The 21,303-nt window shown below is 38.2% G+C and overlaps 1 protein-coding gene across 1 annotated transcript; it reads left to right on the top strand.

Annotated features, from left to right (window-relative positions):
- The first annotated feature begins 94 nt into the window (after positions 1-94).
- Positions 95-19,661, top strand: dapk2b (death-associated protein kinase 2b). The gene is made up of 12 exons (XM_032548072.1): positions 95-236; positions 710-880; positions 8,930-9,151; positions 10,757-10,895; positions 12,757-12,886; positions 12,987-13,035; positions 13,127-13,153; positions 13,239-13,391; positions 14,482-14,527; positions 17,480-17,569; positions 17,674-17,754; positions 18,702-19,661. The coding sequence occupies exons 2-12, from the start codon at positions 804-806 to the stop codon at positions 18,777-18,779; spliced, it is 1,092 nt and encodes a 363-aa protein (XP_032403963.1). The 5' UTR covers positions 95-236; positions 710-803; the 3' UTR covers positions 18,780-19,661.
- The last annotated feature ends 1,642 nt before the right edge of the window (positions 19,662-21,303 follow it).

Raw genomic sequence — 21,303 nt, 5'->3', positions numbered from 1 at the left:
CCTGCCTCTCTTCTGCTGCACGCTATACTTTCATAACAGATCAGTAAAGATGGGTTTGTGGGGGGAGGGACTTGTGTAGAAACAAAGCCTGACGGGTTTGCTGTGCGAGTTGGCAGCAGAGGAGCCAGAGGACCAGGTTTCTGCCTCAGCTGCTGCACCTATGAGAGGACCGGACCGGCTGTAGGAGACGTGGGACTTGATGCAGTTTTTATCCTCTACTCTCCATCTTACTGACGGTACAACCTCAAGTGTCTGTTTGATGGCAGTTTGTGAAACTCACTAGATAGGAAGTTTGTGGCTTTTCAGTTTGTATTTGCTTGTACCAATCTGTTCACAGCCAAGATAGACTATTTGTTTCCAGTTTGTCTTTAGATTTTCAAGCAGAACACCCGGAAAGGCCTTGTAATTTTAATCAGTTTATGTTTGTGCCAGATAAAATGTTTCACAGTAGAGGCCTTGCCCTAATTACGCAGAAATCCTCTTTCCCTCTCTAATCCTTCAATAATCGCAAGAACTAAAATTCCTAGTTTGTCCAACTGGTAATACTCCTATGTTATAGATCATTTGTATCAGTCATTATTGTTACAAGTTGATGGCTTTTCTGCTGTGATGTGAAAGTAGGTGCAGCTATAGCAAGCTGGAACATGTGGTAGAAAAATGTTATGCCTTAAGTCAGAGACCAACATGAACACCCTTTATTCACCAACAGAGTCGAACCTGTGGAGTTGATAAATAGGAAGACTGCTCCAGGGGAGACTGATCCACAGGCTTCTGCAGCACACGTCAAGGAGACCGCCACATCAATGAGGACACCTGGCATGGCGGTATTCAAGCAGGAGAACGTGGAGGACTTCTATGATCTTGGAGAAGAACTGGGAAGGTGAGGAATCCCTCAAAGTTGTGTGAAGAGGAAGATATTTCCTCCCTGCTCTTTAAATGTCACTCTGTATTGTGTGTGTGTGGTTGAGGTCTCTGCGGGCTGCGTGGCTCAGTGTATGAAAGTATGCACACAGCTGGCCTGTTTAAACTTGAGCTGGGGAGTGTCACTGTGACTAACTGGGTTGGAGTTTACTACATGAGATAAAGGTTGACATGCAAACACAATCAGACAAACAGGATGTGTTTGGGATAATTAATTATTATTATTATTGCTATTATCAGAGCTGATTTCTGGGTACAACACTTACAAATATTTTTGAAGCAAACCTACCTATCTCCTGGGGAAATGAATTTAAGGAAGTTCTCAGAGAACAATATAGACTCACTGAGGAAGCCACGTATCTATTTTGTAATTGCCGGCTTAGGCATGTGCAGCAGCAGATAGAGTGGATGTAAACGGATGGTGACCTCTAACCTTTTCGCTGTTAAACCAAGTAAACACACTGTGTCCTAATGCTTTTTCATGGCCATTTCCTCCAAAACATCTTTGTCTCGGCTGCACCACTTGTATGTTTACACCAAAGGAAGAAGAATGTCTAACAAAGCAACCCATTTTATCCCTAACATGGTATGTATAGTTTAAAGGCCAATAGTTTAAAGACCATCTTTAGGTCATTAATAACTGTGGAAAGTAATCAATGATTTATGAATAACTCCCCAATCACTTATCTCTGGAATTTTCCACAGATAACTGAAAGCTGATAATATTTACAGCAAAACAAGAAATTACTCATACTCCTTCAACTTTTTCAGCCTACAAACACAAACCTCAGCCTGTTTTCAGGTTTAGACCAACAAAATATAGTGGATATTTATGAAGCAGAATGGAATTTTCGCATTTGAATGTGAATGATACATGGTTTTCAAACTTTTTCTTTCTTTTTTTATTTTTTATTTTACAAATTAAATGACAAAAAGCGTAATGTGCAGATGTATTCAACAGTAATAAAATGATTAATTCCAGTTTTCAATAGCCCATAGAAAATAATTAAGTCAAAGCCCAGACCTAAATCCATTTCAGAATCTGCAGCAATACTTAAAAAAAAAGATGTTCCAATTTAATTGTGACTGAGCTTTGTCTATTTTGCAAAGAAGAATGCACAAGGATTTTAGTCTCTGATGTGTAAAACTGGTAGAAATACTAGCCATGTCTTCTGCTTCTGCCAAGGTGAAGACAGGTACTGATTAGAGGAGCTAGATACATGTGCATGCTAGACATTGGTGTTTCATTTTCCTTTCACTTCACAATTACTATGATCTACTTTGTTTTTGTCTATAAAACAAAACATCCCCCCCTCCAATGAAATAAAGTTTGTGGCCTTTATGTTGCATAATGTGAAAAAGTTTAGCTTACAAGTTTTGTTAAAATTCATGGAACTGAATACAAATAATTGAATAAATAAAGATAACTTTTTCAAGAATAATTGTTCCTTTGAGAACAGCTGAAAAATGTTTTGCATTACTGACAAGGACGTGCATTTTGTAAATCCTGATAATATCAGTTGTGTTGAAGCATGAAAATTCTGCTCTGAGTTTATCTCGAGACATGCTCTGAAGCACAATCATGAGAACCCGGAATCCTGTGGTGACAAACCACAGAAAGTGAAAACCAAAAAATTTAAAGAGACACAGCGAGTCGCCAACTCTGTTTTACACCTCAATTGTGTGACAATTTTCCAAACAAGACAGATGAATCAACACGGCGTACATTTAATGATTCATAGCTTTCCACTTGAGTAACTGTTCCTCAGGTGTTGGAAAGGTTGAATAAGATCACCAAAAAGTAAACTTTGAGGGATCAGTAGGTTGTATGCTCCATGGAGATGTTGAGCTAGTCGTTAGTGGGTTGATAATTCATCATTCTGCCCTACTGTCGATGGTGTTTTGTACCACTGAGGACAGTTGTGTTCTTTCCCCTGAACAAACCCAAGCTTGAAGTTGTAAGTCATTAGATGTGAGGTACTGTAACTGTTTTGCCATCTACGTAATAACCTCACATTCACACTGGTACATTCCCCTGCTTCATGTGCTGTAACAAAAGCAAATGTCAGAAGGAAGATTGGTTAGCTCTTTAAACAATAAGTTTCACTTTTATCTATGATGTACTGTAAGTGTTACCAACATTTAAAATGTAGAATTTAATCTTCTTCCCTCAGTCTTTCCAGTGTCATCGATATCTATTATTAATTAAATTATTAATATGTACAAATGGTCAATATTATGAGATTGCATTTAATTTAGTGTGATCACTGATTTGAATAACCAGTAACCCCCAATTACTGGTTTGAGCCACTCCAGCTGAAGATTGTCTGATTATGAAGGTGTTTTTTTTTTTTTGCTTAACTTAGTAAGAATGATGGGTGGCAATCTTTTATTTTACACAGAATGACTGTTTGTTTGGAAAGCTGAACATGTCTGCTTCTAAGGGAGTGAAAGTGTAGTAGCCTTTTTATTCCCAGTCAACTCACCACTTTTAGGGGAGGAGCACTGTTATATTTACTTATGTTCTTACAGCTGGATAAACCCTGATCACCCTGACACTTTCTCTTTAAATCTTTAAAACATTATCACAGATTACTGTATGAGTTTTGGAATAGTAAGTGATTCACTTGGTGTACTTTAATATTGGAAACCAGCCCATGACTAGTCATGATACATATGAAACTAGTTGTGCTGTTATATCAGGAAAAAGGTTGGATGAGACAACAAAAACTTGGTACTCTGTTGTCATAAAAAAGGGAGCACCCTTTCTCTTTGCATGCCTAAACAGGAAGAAAGATGTCTAAACTTTTCTGTTCGTGATGAAATCCTGACTGACGTCACTATGAATTTGGCCGTTGCTCTTTGACAACATCCTGACAGGTTTGACATTGGTTTTTTACAAGCAGTATTATACACATGGCTATATCATTCTTTTATGTACAGATCCAACTCTTTTATTCAAGCTGACATAAACACTAATCCGTAGGGACCATCCATAAATCACCTCCTAATAATGTGTTGGGTCACCACTTTCTGCCAGAACAACGTCAGCACAGCTTAGCTGCGATTTTGCAAGTCTCTGGAATGCATCTTGAGGGATAAAACATTCGTCCAAACAACATTACTCCATCTGCGAGGTTTGTTATTAGTCACTTCTTCTCCAAAGCACACAACTTAGTCAAGATCTGGTGACTGTGAAGGCTGCAGCATCTGATTCCCATCATTTTCTACTAATTTGTTAATTCTGTGAGCCCCTCTATCCTGTGAATGTTTGTTTTTATTATATGATTAAGAAGGGATCGCTTGAGGAGATATTTTAATTGATTTGTTGGAAAAAGTCAAATGTATTAAACCATATTAGCAACACTGCAGCAGTCCCTTTATTTCCTCTAAAAGTCAAGAAATAGAAGTAATGTTTTCTTAATGTTAGCTGTTCTTATGATAAAAGAATCAATGACGATCTTTCATACTAATATGTTTTTTCCTCAAATTAAACCTCAATTATTTTGTTTATATATCCTGTGACATTTAGTGTGGTCCAAGCAAGGGCCTAAAAGTTCTGTTTTTAAACCCACTGAATTTTTCCAGAAATCAGTATCTGGAGTGAGTTTTCTCTGGCTGAGCATGGAAGGACGTAATGCTGCTCCACCCCTTTACTCCTTCCTCAGACAAATATGGATGTTTGAGTTTTTTGTTTTCATAGTCATATTTCATACTAAACTTGTTTGGTCATATGATGGATAAATATCAGAATAAAAATAACTATTTTATTTTCTGTTGTCTATGCAAAACCAGAAATGCAGTTGCTACAGTAATAAAGTAAAATGCAAACTATGTATTTCTTAAGCAACTGATAGGCAAATGTTTACAGGAAACTGTATTTCTGTCCTGTCACACAAGACAAGGTCCTGTAAAAGAAACTAACTATAGAAACATTGTCAGTTTGAAGAAGTAACAAATTACACTTATGATGCAGCAACACATATTTCAGACTCAGATGTTATGAATAAACAAGAGTTCACGTATGGTTGAGAAAGAGCTATACTGCACACCATATATCTTTACTCCAGACAGCAGGCATGTATTTTTGTATTTATGTGAGGAGTAGGAAAAGAGTGTGTGTAGTTTGCTCTGGGATGCAGACATTGCTGCTTTTGAGTAAAAAAGAAAAAAAAAATTACATGGTGAACTTTCTGGAATTCCTAAAGTTCCTGTTTGACAGAGGTCAATTCATACGCAGCGCTGCAGCTCTTCTGATAATTAATCATTCGGGAGACATTCTGAACATTTTCAGGGTATAGAACATTAAAAGATGCCGTTTTTAGAGCAAATAAATGTCTGTTAGTCTAATTTAGTGTTTTCACGCCCATTAGAGGATATCCATGTGCTTCCCCCCTGAGCACCTCAACATTTGGTGTGCAGATGACAGAGATGATCGGTTTAGGACGGTAAATCAGCTATCATTCTAACTGTCTTTGTCACACAGAACCAGCAGTTACTCAGTTGAGAAGCACATTTTGATATCTCGTCGGCGCCGCTTGTCCGAGCATTCTCTCCACCTTGTCTGTGGATAATGGCCTGTCAGCTGTTGGAAATGGAAACTCTGGAGCGACGTGACACTTTCAGCCACACCGACCAGCTTAAATACAAAGACATACAGGACTTCCACCATCACTCCTCTCTCTGCTGTTACTCTACACTTTGTGACCACACTTAAACAAAGCCTGTACACTGACAGCTGGTTTGGCCACTTTCTCATATTTTAATGGCATCTATCAATCTCAAGCTTATATACTTAGAGCAGATTCCTAGGATTACTTACCATGTGACACTTCCTCCCCTCAGGCCATTTGATGCTTGTTTTTTTGCAAAAGAAATTCTTTAGGTCCACTTCCCTCCTCCTCAGTTCACACATAATTATGGTCTTCAATATCAGGGTCAGTCTTTCAGGGAGGGCTCAAGGGTGGAGATGGCCTGTGAACAGATCGTACAGAGGGAGTATTTGAGTTTCCAAACTGCTTTAGCCCCCATCCACCCACTCTGTAGTTATTTTTACAATGAGACATGTATATGCAACAGCTTCTGGGGCACTGTTGCAAGTTAAATCCTCACTTTCCCTTGTGCTCTGTGCTGAAACATGTTCACATTGAATATAAACCTTCGAAAGAACCCATGGCTTTAGGGCTTTAATAGAAAGGCTTCTTGAAAGTTATCTACAGCACAAAGCAACAGTTGAAATGCATTCCTCTTCAACAGACTCACAGGCAGAACACCCGTTAATGTCTTTACCTGTCTAATGGCATTCTGAATCTTGGTATACCAAATCAGTATGTCTAAAGATTCCCCAGAACGTTACAAAACAGCAACCCAGCAGGACTTAGATGTTTTCAGTTTGGTATTCTGAGGTAAACATTCATTGGTTTACAACATAGTTTTGTGCTACTAAGAAAAGGCAATGCGCAAAAAGTTCTCAATGGCAAATATGCACATGGTAAAGGTGAAAAAAAATAGAATAAGGGAGTGTATAAAATTGAAATTCCAGGTGGGAGAGTCTGGTGTTTGTCCCCTGTTTCAATTTCATAATCCAGCATTGCGGCTACATGATTGGAACATTGTAAAAACTCCAATGTAACACTGCAAAATTTTGTTGGAATACTGAAAAATGCAACAAAGTACACTTTTATTAGCTTGTGTGTCAAATTGTGGTTAGGTCATGAATCACACAACATTTAGCATATCCGGATGGTCTTCCAGTTTGCAGTCAGAACAACTTGGGTTTGACTTAAGTCGTATATGAAACCCAGCATGATAGTTTTTCCTCCCTCTCTGTTTCTCTCTATACTGGAAATGTTTGAAACACTTCCAATAGCACGTCTGTGTTTGTTTGTGCTGAAAGGACAGATCTATGTGCTTGAACAAGTAATCCTTTTGGAAAATTATACTTATTATAATGACTACAGTGACTAATTGACATAGCAATTAGCCACAAAGAGCCACCAAAGTGAATGAATCTTGCGTTTAGTAAGCTGTTTAGATGGCAGTCACGCTTCATTCTGTGATGCGCAATGTGAACTTTCAATTCTTCTCTCATCAGGTGCCTAAGTAATACTGGTTAGCATTTAGTTATTTTCTAGGTGGGAGGATCACAGAGGATACTTTTCAGCAGTGAGCTGGACTGGGTGTGTCTGTAAAACAACAAATTGGTCCAACTCTCTCACAACATTGTGGTTGAAGAGGACTCAAAGAATCAGCTGTAACTTTATACCACAATGTTTGCTTTCTATTCATTTCCTCTGAGATGCACCAGTGTTGTCTGTGTAAGCACTTATTAAAGGTACACAAGAAGGTTCAGCCACAGCTGCTACTGTGTAAGAAACCTTCTCAGCCTACCTGCCTATCAAACCCATTCCACTCAGCAGCAGACAGAGGACATGTTCACAGAGGGACACAACAAGTAACACATCATCCCGTGATCTAAACACATTTAAAATGTGATGGGAAACAAAGTCCTTGACTTCCATCAGCTCAGACAGGAAAGCTCAGACATTTCTCGTGGTTTGTTATACCAGCAAACCACTAGAAAGTGAATTTTTTTTTCCACAGATTAAGGAGTTAAATTTATCTCTCAAAACAATAACTTTTATTATTCCAAAATGAAGTAAGTCTGGAGCCAGTATTCTTTTGCTTCCAAGTAGAACCACAGTATTATGTAAAACTAGCCCTTGTTACACGGGAGGTTTGTTATGAATATGAAAATCATAGGAAATGATAGACCTCACTATAGCTGTGACATATGAGACTTTAAGTTCAGTTAACAGGGGGGTTTCCAAATGTATTTCTAGAGCACAGGCAGCAGAATCTACTGGTCTGATGAGGTACAAAAAATCATGTTACTCAGAATGAACAATTACAAGTGTGGAGGAGCAGTCTAAGTAAAACCTGATGGCTAAGTCATTAGCCACCTCATTAAAAAAATAAAATTACATGAAGCATATGAAGAAACAGAAAAACTCTGCGAAGACTCATGAACTATGATTACATTATTGTGATTGATAGTCATTATTTTGCCTGATGTAAGGTCGCTGTCAGGCACACCATCTCAAAAGAAAATGTTTTATTCTTAAATGTTGTGTAAACAAGTATATAAATTCGATACTCCAGCTCTTTGCAGATATGCAATTTAGCCTTAAATGACCTTATTAGGGTTGTGCAACATTTGCAAAAGATACAAGCATTTTTTTCATAAACATGCCCACTCATATTTTGCGTGATCGAACAATAATGGCCGAGTGACTCAGAGGTTTGTTTTCCCAGTCGGGATGTATAGAGTCAGGCGGTCAGTCCACAGCAGCAGGAAATGACTGAAGCAGCAGGAGAGGCAGCAAGATTACTTTAGTCTGAGAATCCCCTCAAAACAAAGTCTTAGGCTTCCTATATATTGTTAACTGGATGTTGTGTTGGAAATGTTTTCATACTTGTAGTTCATTATGTTGGTGGGCCATTTCTGACTGAAAAGACCTGACAGATGCAAATGACAGCAAAAGTAAGATGTTTAACAGAGTCTAAAGGAGCAGTCAGCTCATCCATTAAGGGTCAAGAATTCAGCGGCTGTAGCAAAACACATAAAAACACAATGAACCAATTGTGGATGGTCTGAATGCTGCACCTCTGTTATGAAATATTCAGACTTTGTGGGATTCTTTCAGTGGACTAGATGCTGGAAAAGAAGGAAGAGCTTTGGCAGGAAGTTAGTTGAAGTAGGAGGTGAGAGACTCTGTCCACACGATCAGCCTGGTTGATTGTTCTCTGTCTCATCAGGAAACAGGAAGTAATGAACTGCATCAGAATATTTCAGACACTTTTGACACACAGGTTCCTGCTCAGTATTTGTTTAGCTATGTCCTGTTGTCATAAAATGGCACCTGCTCCAAACTTATATACCAAACGACTGAAGATATTTATCATGCTAATTATTAATAATCTTGCTTTTTTTCCTTTGTCTCCACAGTGGGCAGTTTGCAGTTGTCAGGCGTTGTAAAGAGAAGAGCACAGGCACTGCGTTTGCTGCCAAGTTCATCAAAAAGCGCCAGAGTCGAGTCAGCAGACGGGGCGTGAAAAGAGAGGAGATTGAGAGAGAGGTGGACATCCTGCAGGAGATCCAACACCCAAACATTGTAGAGCTGCATGACGTGTATGAGAACCGCACAGACGTGGTGCTCATCCTCGAACTGTGAGTCACTGCACGATTCAGTCAGCCATTGTGGCTTATACGCTTCTGTATTTTTGGTTAAAACAAATTAGCTTTAAATGTACATGCTTAGTTTTTTTCACATTTTGACATTACAGATAAAGCCTATTTTTACTGTGTTTTTTATGTGTTGAGCAGCACTTTATATTACTATTAAATGAGATTTTGTGTTTGCCCCCCAGAGCTTTGTAAATAAAGGTGTACAAAGCTTTGCATGTGAAGTTTTTGCACAAAATACCATGACTGAATGGAGAGCAGTGTAATTCAGATCCTAAATTTAGATCTAAAGGTTGACCTGACCGCTTTAATACTGCTTGAATTTAATCCAAACCACTGTAGCTCTGGTTGTATTTTAGGGTTGTTGTCCTGATGAAAGGTGAACTGATAGATAGATAGATAGATAGATAGATAGATAGATAGATAGATAGATAGATAGATAGATAGATAGATAGATAGATAGATAGATAGATAGATAGATAGATAGATAGATAGATAGATCTATATTGTCATTGTCACAAGAACAACGAAATTTAAACTGTCACCTCAGTCAAGTATTTGCAGGTTTTCTTCCAGGATTACCCAGATTTTAGCCTCATCCAGTTTCCCATACAATTCCAACTAGCTTTCCTGACCCAGTTGATAAAACGTATCCCCACAATATGATGCTGTCACCTCCATGCTTCATTGCGATGATGGTGTGTATAGCATGTTAGTTTCTTGCCATGTGTGCCAAGAAACTGAATTTTGGTCTCATCTGACCAGAGTAACTTCTTCCACATGTTTACTTTGCCCTCCACAAGGCTAGCAGCAAACTTTAAACACGATTTATGACAGCCATCTTCCGGCAATCACTTTCCCATTAAGGTGAGATTCCAGGACTGAATGACAATGGTTATCCTGGAGAAAGATTGTCCCTCCATTAAACTCTGCTGCTGTTGGTCTGTCATGCAAAATCATAATAAAATTATAGTTGGAACGTTGTCATGGGACAGAATGTGGAAGTATTCAAGTGTTTATTAGTGCCAGAACAATCTCTTATAAAATGTATTCCTGAGTTGAATAACTAGCGCAACTCACTGGCCTTGAACTTTGGTGTTTCTGCTCACATGAACTGTTTGCTGAAACTGTTGTTTGTTTAAACACTTTGGCTGGAAACGATCATGTGTGTGAGATAGAACCAAATGATCTGACAAAGAAAATAATGCCTATGCCCCAGCAGGCCCCCTTTGTGTCCAACGAGGGCCTGGGAAAATGTAGGGCCTAATTAGGACCAGAGAAAACTCAATCCAATTATTGTTGAGTGACTGACAGATTCAACAGGTTGTTAGCTGCAAGATGGTTCTCTGTTTATGCATAAACCGCCATAAGCTTTTTCATTAGGTTTATGGAGGGAAAACAATGATTCATATGTAGAGTTAATGTCTCCCGAGTTGATACAACAAACATATATTCTGTATCTAAGGCATCCAGGAGTTGGGCATCCAGCTCCTGAGTGCACACTTTAGATAAAGGAGTGCAGAGGCCCTTGCTCTTGATTATCTGAGTCCACAATAAGTCAAGTGTGTACATGTCTGTGTGTGTTCGCAGGGTCTCCGGAGGGGAGCTCTTTGATTTCCTGGCTCAGAAAGAGTCTCTCTGTGAGGAGGAGGCCACTCAGTTTATTAAACAGATACTAGACGGGGTGCAGTACCTCCATTCAAAGGGGATTGCGCATTTTGATTTAAAGGTACGGTATGTTCCATCACTATTAGACTTTACCCACGACTAAATCCTTCCCCTCAACAAGATTTATGGGGTTTAGGGCTTTGAGAACATTGTGTGAAATTCAACCAGCAAGTCTTTAATGTTTCTGAGGCAATGTCTCACCTCTCTGATACACATATCCTTCCTGTTTTGGGGTTGGAAGCATTTAGACAGTCAGATAGCAACTCCACAAGGTTATCTCTTCTCTCTCAGAGAGCCGGGTCGCCCACGCAGGTTTGTCAAAATTGCTGTTCTTTCTCTTTTTTTACTCTCCTTTTCACTCTTTTTATTTTCTGCATTTAAAGTGAGAGAGTGTTGATGTACATTGAACCCAAGCCTCAACCTATTAGTCATGACAAATCCAGCTGGTCCTTCATTTTCCAATAAAGCAATGATAAAGTGCATTATGTTTGGAAGACGGAAAAGGGATGATTTGTAGATATATATTTTTCCCCACCAATGTTTTTGCATTTTCAAATTTGAAACACTACATACATTTGAGATGCCTTTCTCATAAAGGGAGAAATAAGTTGCTGGAAGTGTTGAACCACTAAGAAACATGTAATCGTACCATCCCAGAGATTTTACCTTCACAATCGGTCCAGTTTGGGTCATACAATCAGTGGCAGTTCTAGATTAGTTCCTTGGTTGAGTCTCTCCTCTTAAAAATTTATAAAAATAAAGTTTAAACGAATCTTTGGGGAGGGTAATAATCCAGTACCAGTTCATCATTCTAAACATTTAGATTTTTATACGCTGCAAATCAATTTTGACCCCTATTTAATGGATAAAGTCATATTTCATTACAGTGCTTAGACTATGCATAGTTCTGGGCTCGTAAAAATGGGAAGCGGTTAACTTGCTTTGGGAACAGCAGACAGGCTCTGAGCCGTATCTCCCTTATGAAAAAGCATCACTGCATACAATGGCTATTCAGTTTGCAACACAGTGATTCATTGCTTGCTCTTTGTAAATGCGTCTTGTTAGCCAATATGCTTCAGCAGCTAAGGGGTATTTGATGAAAAGGATGCCTAGCTGCTGGCAGACTCTGCTCAGGAAATCAGGAAAAGTACGTCCAACCGCAATTTCCACCTTTCACCTCATTCTGCTAAATACAGCCAGGATTAACAATGTTAGCTTATGTTTAAACTTTCATATTCCACCAAAAAAAAAAGAAGCCAAGATTCCTTCAGCTAAATTTTCTCTTTTTCTTCTTTAATTATTCATTGGATTATGATTGAACTGGATGTTTGTTTGTTTTTTTTATATTTGGGGATTAAAATATTTCTCTTTTTATTTTGTTGAAATGGAGCTTATCTGAGCCACTTTTCTCCCCCATGTGTCAGAGCTATATACAAATTTTTTTACAAAGGTCACAAAGAGTAAACAGCTTTTGAATTGAGAAATATTTGCAGAATCTGACCAGAATTGTATCATATTACCTCAACCAAACCTTGCTGGCATCCTGTGTGGAAAAAGCAGCAAACAGGGAGGCCCACAGACCGCCTTCCAGTTTGTGCTTTGAATATTTGCATGTCAAAGATTTCCATGTGATTATGTGATTATGCATTTTATGCATATCACAAAATGCATAAAATGAAGCTCTGTAGCAAAACTGCAGTGAGCTAATAGATACAAGAACCTTTGAAAATGTGTCTTATAATTTGCACTAACACAAATACCTGCTTTTCTTTAATGCATACATATAAAGGCAGTTTTATCCAGGTAACCTGAGTTGACTACCTGTTCACTCATTATCCAATCTTAGCAGCAAAACAAACAAACAAACAAAAAAAGAAAAAACTGTTAAAAAGACGTCTGCTTTTGTTGTGCTTGTCCTGTAGCCTGAAAACATAATGCTGCTGGACAGGAGTATCCCTCTACCGCGCATTAAAGTCATAGACTTTGGACTGGCACACAAAATAAAACCTGGGGCAGATTTCAAAAACATTTTCGGAACACCTGAATTTGTGGGTAAGAGCTTTTTTACCTTCTGGAATATTTTCACACTCCAATCGCTTGTCGCCTGACCCTTTGTAGTCTGCAAAGTTAAGTTTGCTCTGTCTATTTTCAGCTCCGGAGATAGTCAACTATGAGCAGCTAGGACTGGAGGCAGACATGTGGTGAGAGCCTCTAATTACGTCTGACCCTGCTGGCTTCCACATAACAAGCCGCTGTGCATAACTTTGGATTAATCTTGTGCTGTTTTCACAGGAGCATCGGAGTCATCACCTATATACTGTGAGTTGGTGTCTCAATGCGTCGGAGGGGATTATGTGGAGAAGGTCCTGGTCAGTGTGTAAATATCTCTGTGCTGTTGTTTCAGTTTGAGCGGCATCTCGCCTTTCCTTGGTGAAACAAAGCAGGAAACGTTGGGAAACATCTCAGCGGTGGACTATGACTTTGATGAAGAGTTTTTCAGTAATACCAGCGAGCTGGCCAAGAGCTTCATCAGGCAGCTACTGGAAAAGGACACGAGGTAAAACAATGGAAAACAGCTGAGGGACAATCTGACATGCTACAGGAGATCTGTTGTCAAACATCAGTCAGTCCAGATTTATGGCACTTGGTGCTTTGCCAAAGTATTAATACCATTTGAACGATTTCACATTCAACTGCAAACTTCAGTGTGTTTTATTAGGCTTTTATGTGGCACAAGGTGATGCATGATTGTGCTATGGAGAATAATACTTCATGTGAAAAGTGTTTAACGATTAAAAATCTAAAAAACTGCAACGCACATTGATATTCATCCTGTTTGAGTCAATACTTTGAAGAAGCAACATTTCTCTGCAGGAACAGCGGAATGTCTTTCAGGGTGTCTCTGTACCATCTTTGAGCTTCTGTAAATTAAATGTGTTCTCTTTTCTTTTCTAAAATAACCCAAGATCAGTCAGACTGGATGAAAAGCATATTTAAACACACATTTTCAAGTGTTGCCACAGATGATCAGCTAAATACCGCTCTGGAATTTGACAGTACCATTCCAACACATGAATATGCTTTGAAACCATTGTATTTTTGCTCTGGTTGTACGCTTATGGTTATGTCCTATGGAAAGTGAACTTTAGGCCAAGTATGATTTTTCTTAGACTCTAACATGTTTTCATCCAGGAGCCTTGTATTTGTTTGACAAATGCACCACACATTTCATATTATGTAAAATATCCATGTTTTCAAAAAAAAGAAAAGGGAGGTTAGCACTTGTCTTCAGTTCAAAATGTCACATTAATATGAAGGAATTCAACTAGTACACACAGTTCTGTAAGGCACTGGTTGTACTTTGTGTTCATGACAATATTATGTATCGTATCAGTAAAACAAACTGTGGCTAAAACATAAGCTAACTATCATAGACAAAATAATACTTATCTTTAATTGCATCATGTGACCTCTTATTTCTAACATCTGTTTCCATTTAAATAACCCGTTTAGGAAACATGATATTCCTGAGAGCTTTTTCATCTGACTTAACTCCTTAGACAGTTTAATTGTAATGCATGACAGACTATCTCGCCGTGTGTCTGACAGATTTGTTTACTCAGCTGCCCTTTTTCTGTCAATTTCAGAAAACGAATGACTATCCAAGATGCCTTGAATCACCCGTGGATTAAGGTATGTGGTGGACTCAGACTGCTCTGGGGCATGTTTGGTGTTGTTCTAGTCATGTCTTATTGAAAATGAAACAAAAGAGGTTGCTAATGTTACCGTGTCCCGGTAACGGAGTCACTACTCATAGGAAAAGTAGATTTATCATTTAAAGTTCAAAGATGTTTGACTGCAGTCTCAGAGTCCCTGAGTTTACACCCACTGGCTTGTGTATGTTTCTGGACTTCACTCCCACCTGGGGTATTTATTTCACCCTTCACAACTTACACCCACGACATCATATAGACCCTGAGGCTGTGTGAAAAGTCTCTGTGTCTAGATGTGACTGAACCGAAACGAAATATCCCAGATTTTGATGGCGAGGAAATACAACAGCCTGCGACATTGAGGAAGTTCACTCACAATGGTTGCTGTAATGCATGTAAAAGGTGTTTTGTTTTTTTCTTTGCTGTAAAGTCCCACCATCCTGTTTGGATCAGAGCATGAAACCAGGAAATATTACACACTCATCAAGAATGTTTGCTGTGTTTTCACCATCTTCATGCACTAACCACCACTGTGGCTCATCTACTGGGATTTTCACCACAGTGTGTGTTTTCAAGATGGATCTGTGTGACTGCCTCTCACTCAGTGTTCCCCCCTTCCTCCTTCAATCCTTCTTAAGTCCTGCGGCCAAACGGAGGAGGATGGCAATGTGTCTGGAGCCGAGAAGAAAACCGAAAAGCTGGAAAGCAAACATCTGAAGCAGTACAGCATCCAGTCACACCGCAGCTTGCCTCAAAACAACACGTACATTAATGTGGAGTGCTTTACTTGTGTGGTGAGGCACATTGGCTTCATGGAGAAGGGGCCTTTGGAGGTGCAGGGTCCCCACAGTACAATGCAATGCGGCGTGGAAGCAGTCCTCCATCTACGTCGACAAGGAGGCCTAGTACCAGGGGCAGAGCAAAGCTGTGAGGAAACTACCCTCTCAGACTCACTTTGAAGTTTGTAAAATGGAGGCAGTTGCAGGAGGACGTCAAGGCGATAAATGTGACTCCAGAGAACATCAGGCAGAGCCAGCTGAACATCATGAGGCTGGAGCTGAACTGGGAGCTCCATCAACTCCTGAGGGAGTTAATGGAGCATCCAGAACGGCGATCTGATTGCAGACGTAAACCAGGCTCTGCCGCAGGAGTCCTGCGGATCTGAACTGTGTCCAGAGACCAAACCATGTATGAGGGTCTGCCTAATGTAGGAATGGAGTCTCCCAGCGCCAACATATTCAGTCAAATTTGGCTGTCATCCGTTATAAGGTTTTGAAGAGCAAAGTTAGGTTTGGTATAGATGGAACAAAGCCACCAGCACCTGGTCATATTTCTTTTTGAGTTGTTTCTTCATTTCCGTGAATCTGTTGTAAATGATCGATGACAAAATCTCCAATGAAAGAAAAATGAATGCAGGTGTTGATACTTGTATTGCAGTCTGAGAACCATGGTTCTAGATGAGGTTACACAAGTTAGTTAATATGTGTTAGAAACACTTTTTTAGTACAGGAAATATGAGCATGAAGTAGAATTTTGTGAAAAAAAGCCTATTTCTTTTGCTTTCATGATAAACTAAAGGAGAAAATGGTTACTCAGTTAGTTTCTTTGAACATAGATGGACATATAGGAAGTAACACAGAGACTGCTTGCCTTTACTATTTATTTAAATATTTATGTGGTGTTAAGTTCTTTTGAAATGATTTTACCAGAAATTTCCTGGAATGTCATGAGTAGCTGGTTTCATCATCGCTGGATGTGAGTTTAGGTTTGCATCTGGCAACTGTGCAGCAACTTAGATTTTATAACCTGGCTGTCTTATCTCATTGATTTTAAATATTCTTATTTCCTCTATTCTAAAAAAAAAAAACATTTATAGCTACAACTTCTTATAACTTTCACTCAACTCTCTGTATCACTTGTTAACATTTGGTCTCGCAGGTATAGAAGTTTTCTTATTTCCCAAACCCACTCAGATTGAAAGTTTAATTCAGTGATTCTAGTGCAGTTCATCTCATGTTTGTAACAACGTAAAATATTAGAAATAGATTATTTATACAAAGTTAAGCAATGTTTAGGAGACTGGCTTATCAGTTGAAGAAGTACGGTACCTTGGTTTTCTCTATCTGTTCACTGATGGGTTCAGTTCGTTATCACTCATTTGCGCTCCTTGTCTGAGCTTCGTCTGTCTCACATCCCCACACCAACTACTAACAGGCTCAGCTCCCTGTCCAAAAATAAACTTATCTAATTTCCTAATGGTTCCGGCTTGAACTCAGACATTGTTAGAAATTAGTGTCTTTTTGTAGATCATAAAACTATATTTACGGTTTGTTTCTGAAATACTTTTAAAACTTGTAATTATGTTGGTTCCTTAAAAATGAAAGTATTTCACATTGAGCACAAAATCAAGCACTTTTCTTAATTTAATGATGTCAGAAAGTTAATATTTAATTTTTTTCTTTATTACTTTATTTACGTATTTATGTACTTATTTATTTTACTTGATGGCAATTCTTGTTTCTTAAAGATTTGTTAAAACATGTTATTTCTGCTTTTGATTCATTTAAATTTGCACTTTTACTCAGTGTTAAGACTGTTTACCTTCTGTATGTCTTTCATGGAGATGACAAGTATCCATCACCCATTATAAAACCTCTGGTGTATAAATATATTTCTTTAATTCTACTTTAATTTGCTTTTCCAAATAAATATTTTTTTTCTCACATTTTTGTGTCTTCTTTTTTCTTTAACTCTGAAATAAAATATGTTTTTTTTTTTTACTATAAACTCACTTTTTAAACTGCAATTTTAGCAAGACCCTTGACCTATCTTAGGTTTGTTGTCAACATCTGAGCAGTGGGATGCTAGGAGAATTAAACATTTAACATCACATATTTTCTTTGTCATGTCATCCCATGTTGTGTGTCTTTAGCCTCTTAATTCCAGGCAAGCGATGGTGAAGAGGCTTTCAGTGGTCAACTTGGAGAACTTTAAAAAGCAGTATGCAAGACGACGCTGGAAGGTAAATTGCATGATGAGGATTGATTTAATTCTTAAATCAACTGTGGAAAATGTTGCACTTGGTTAATTTTGTGATTTCACACCTTTTTTTTATGATGTTTTCAGCTGTCCTTTCGAATCGTGGCTTTGTGCAACCACTTAACGAGGATCATGAAGAAGGGTCAGAAGCTGCCTGTAGAGGATCAGGTGAGGAGAACGTTGCCAGGGTTCACCAGTTGCAGCAGAGGAATAATTTAGGAAAGCTGCCTCCAGACTTTACTGATGCAAGTTTAGACTGCTTGCATCAGCATCTCATATCTGAGCTGCCATTTCACAGACAGTCTCTGCGAGGGCTTTGCTTCTGTCAGATACTGGAAACAGAGTTGTGTGGTTTACCTAACCTTGCATACATGTGTCTAGAATCACCTTTCCTTTTAATTTAAGATCAGCAATCTTACCAGCCATAATTATGATTTTGTATTTAGGTAAGGACGAATTTGTCTGCAATAGTGATAAAGATGTGGAATCTCACACTAAACAAATCAAAAAATTCTACTCTGGATAAGATGTGATTGTTTTAAACAAAAGCAGCAAGCATATTTATCTTGCCACCTCAACAAATCAACACTTGCCGATAATGTGGCTGTATCTCATTAGATATAAACAAACAAATATTTGAGCAAGAATTTGTATTTTGAGAAATGGTGCTAAACTGGAGTGGATAAAAAATACCCAGCAACTTTTGTACATTTGTTTAATTGAGAAAAGTTTACTTCTGAAAAATATATTTTTCAGATACATTAGAAATACTTTGATAGATTTTGTTATGCTTAGGAGCAGATGGTGAAATTCCTTCCTTTACAAGCGTCTTTACTAGTCTATATCCGAGTACATAAGTGCCTATAGATGTATTATAGATGTTTCTTTGGAAAAACCTTAGGACATTCCAATACATAGTTTCTTGTGGTTCAAATGTGCATATACAGTATGTGCAGCAGTAATGCAGAAACATTGTTAGATGGATTAGAATACAATAGTTCAAATTGTAATTCCGGATTTTACTTAAAAAAGATCATATTTTTATTTCTACAATCTGCTGCTGTCACAATATTAATGATGCAAACAACTTTTTTTTTTCTTTTTCTTTGAATCAGAGGGATTGTGAAAGTGACCAAGAGGAGGAAATTCTCAAGAGGAGGCCCAAGACCAGAAAGAGAAGCAGTACTTCCTGAAGGAGTACTGGTTAAACCCTATTTCGGGTGTAAAACAGTGACTCTGCACCATTTCTTATTTTTTGAAGCACACAGCGGTTGTGCAGCAACCGCATGTGTTCGAGTTACGGCTGTTTAAGGCAACATCTGGGTTAGTTTTTGACAAAATGAGCGCACATTCTGCTGCGTGTGACATGGTCTCCTGCCGCTTTTTAACTGAAGCTGCTTTCTGGCAGAAGAATATTTACAGCAGCTATACTGTTGACAGGAACTCTTAGTGAATATTCACACTTGCACAAGAATGCGGAAGGGTTCCTCTTATGACTGCAGCCTCAAAAAGTGCTTCAGCTGCTGTCAATTGATAGTCACACATTTTTTTTTCAGTTTTTTTTTTCTTGCTGTTTTCTTTTATTGGTTACATGTTGGTGCTGCTCTCCCAAGTATTGGGAATTTAAAAGTTTTAGCTCCCGGAGCATCACAAATTGGTAGCAGATCTTTGTAACCAAATGTTTACATGTTGTTCTGCTTAAATGCAGCCCTGTCTGCGCAAATAGTGTTTACTGTTGTCGTATACATTTTGCAAGCTCAGCAGTAATTCTCGTGAGCCTGTATACAGAACCACCTGTTTACGGTATACTTGTAAATTATCATATAAAAACTGCTTTTTTTTTCTTACGTGTACATAAAGATGCCATATAAATCTTTATATGTGAAGCTAATTTTGCAGTTTTAATTATTGTTATAGTGTGACGTATTTATGGTGCAAATAGATGCTCTATAGCTCCAACAAATGTCTTAAATTTCCTTTAACTTTCATCTGGACTTTTATAGTTTTAAATACATTTTATGCTATACCTGTATGAACTGATATTTTGTGTAATAAAACTGAAGAATACTTTCATTTTTTGATGTTATATAAAAGTGTGGTCAATAGCTGTAACTGAACAACAGTTTTACACACACATCAAACATGATGCGTATTGGAACATTTGCATATTTATATCTCCTGCTTTTTAATTTTTTTTACTTTCTCCCAGCTACTATTTATTGTCACATCAGTAAGGGTGTTTGGGCTCAGCTGGGTTGAAGGAGATTGAAAGGATAAATTGACCTGAACTAAATACAAGTTGGCAATGGGATAATGTAGGCCAGTTTGTACAAATAGTGAGAAACCAACAAGTGGGTCAGCTTGAGAGTCTGTGGCCAGTTTTGGCTTCATTAGTCTTTCATGTCGATTTACTGTGAAATTGTTCAGAATCCCTGCTGCATTGTTGGTCTACTCAGACATATTATGGAGTCGTATGTTTGCCTACTGAAAAACAGCAGGAAATGCTACTGAAAACAGCCCATGCATGCGTGCATGTGCCTGCATGAGAATAAGCTAAAGAAAGATTTAAGAAAATACGTGAACATAAATCTGTGAAGTCTGGCATAAATAAAAGACTCCCTTTTCCAGTTTTCCAAGTATCATAAATTCATCTCTGGCATTTGTGAGAGGTGAAGTTTCTCTAAGTTGAACAAACTGGTTTGAGTGAAAGAAGATATAACTTCATAACAACAGGCTGAAAAGCAAATATAAACGGCATTGTTTTCATTTATCATACGATTTTTATGTAATACTTCAAAGCAGACACTTTACTAACTGTGACAAACTTACTGAAGCAGTTCTACACAAGAACACCTGTGGATTTCTGCACAGAGAGCTCAGAATTAGCCTTGATCTTTCTCCTGTTTGCTTTTTCCATACTCTCTGTTGTAGGAGTTTCTATAGTGGATTTTGCTGCTGTGGTTCTCTCAAAACAAAAAAGCAAAACAAACTTAATCTGGCACTTTGATCTAACAGCGAAGAAATCAATACACCGGAATCAATACATGGAATTTGTTTAGCCTATTGCATGTGACACGGTGGACAAGGAGGCATGGACAACATATACAAAGGTTTTAGTCTACAACACAAATAAATCAAGGCATTTCAAAGTAATTATTAATAACAAAAGAAAAACATACCTTTGTCCAATTTAATTCATTGCTGACTCACAACTTTGAAACAAGCTGTGTTTAATGCAGAGCACATAATGATTTAGGAATGGATCACATACAACCCAAATAAAATTCTGCTGAGTGTCCAAAAGAACCATGGGTACTCACTTAAGAAACAATTAACCTTGAAATTATTTTAGCACAAATTTCACCATAAAAAGTCACATGTTTTAAAATGTTTATGCTTTAGTTTAAATATTTACTACCAACTGAATAAAACAACTAAGTATTAATTGGTTTTTTACGTTTTTTTAGATTTAAGAATCCGCCTGCATTGCCAAATGAAAAGCAGTTAAAGCCTTTCTGTAATGACTGCCTGGATATAGTGTTGGTTTATTAGCAGGTTCTGGTACTCTGTAATGACAGCCGGCGACTTACTGGCATGGGATGAGATAAGAGAGAACATTTGTTGCATGCTCAGGCCTATCATCTGTACCCCGCCTGATGAAGCAGACTGCTTAATGTAAATGTTTCATTCTCCTCTCGCTGATACATGAGCTCAGGT

The sequence above is a fragment of the Xiphophorus hellerii genome, chromosome 2 (assembly GCF_003331165.1).
Source record: "Xiphophorus hellerii strain 12219 chromosome 2, Xiphophorus_hellerii-4.1, whole genome shotgun sequence".
NCBI classification, from domain to species: domain Eukaryota; kingdom Metazoa; phylum Chordata; class Actinopteri; order Cyprinodontiformes; family Poeciliidae; genus Xiphophorus; species Xiphophorus hellerii.
Note: the sequence above shows the minus strand (reverse complement) of the source record. Positions and strands in the feature narration are given on the sequence as shown.

Excerpts from the sequence above, each read along its gene's own strand:
- dapk2b (XM_032548072.1), top strand. The coding sequence starts at position 804 with ATGAGGACACCTGGCATGGCGGTATTCAAGCAGGAGAACGTGGAGGAC. Across the intron at positions 13,036-13,126 it reads GGACTGGAGGCAGACATGTG|GAGCATCGGAGTCATCACCT; the intron begins GTGAGAGCCTCT and ends CTGTTTTCACAG. Across the intron at positions 17,570-17,673 it reads ATGCAAGACGACGCTGGAAG|CTGTCCTTTCGAATCGTGGC; the intron begins GTAAATTGCATG and ends TGATGTTTTCAG.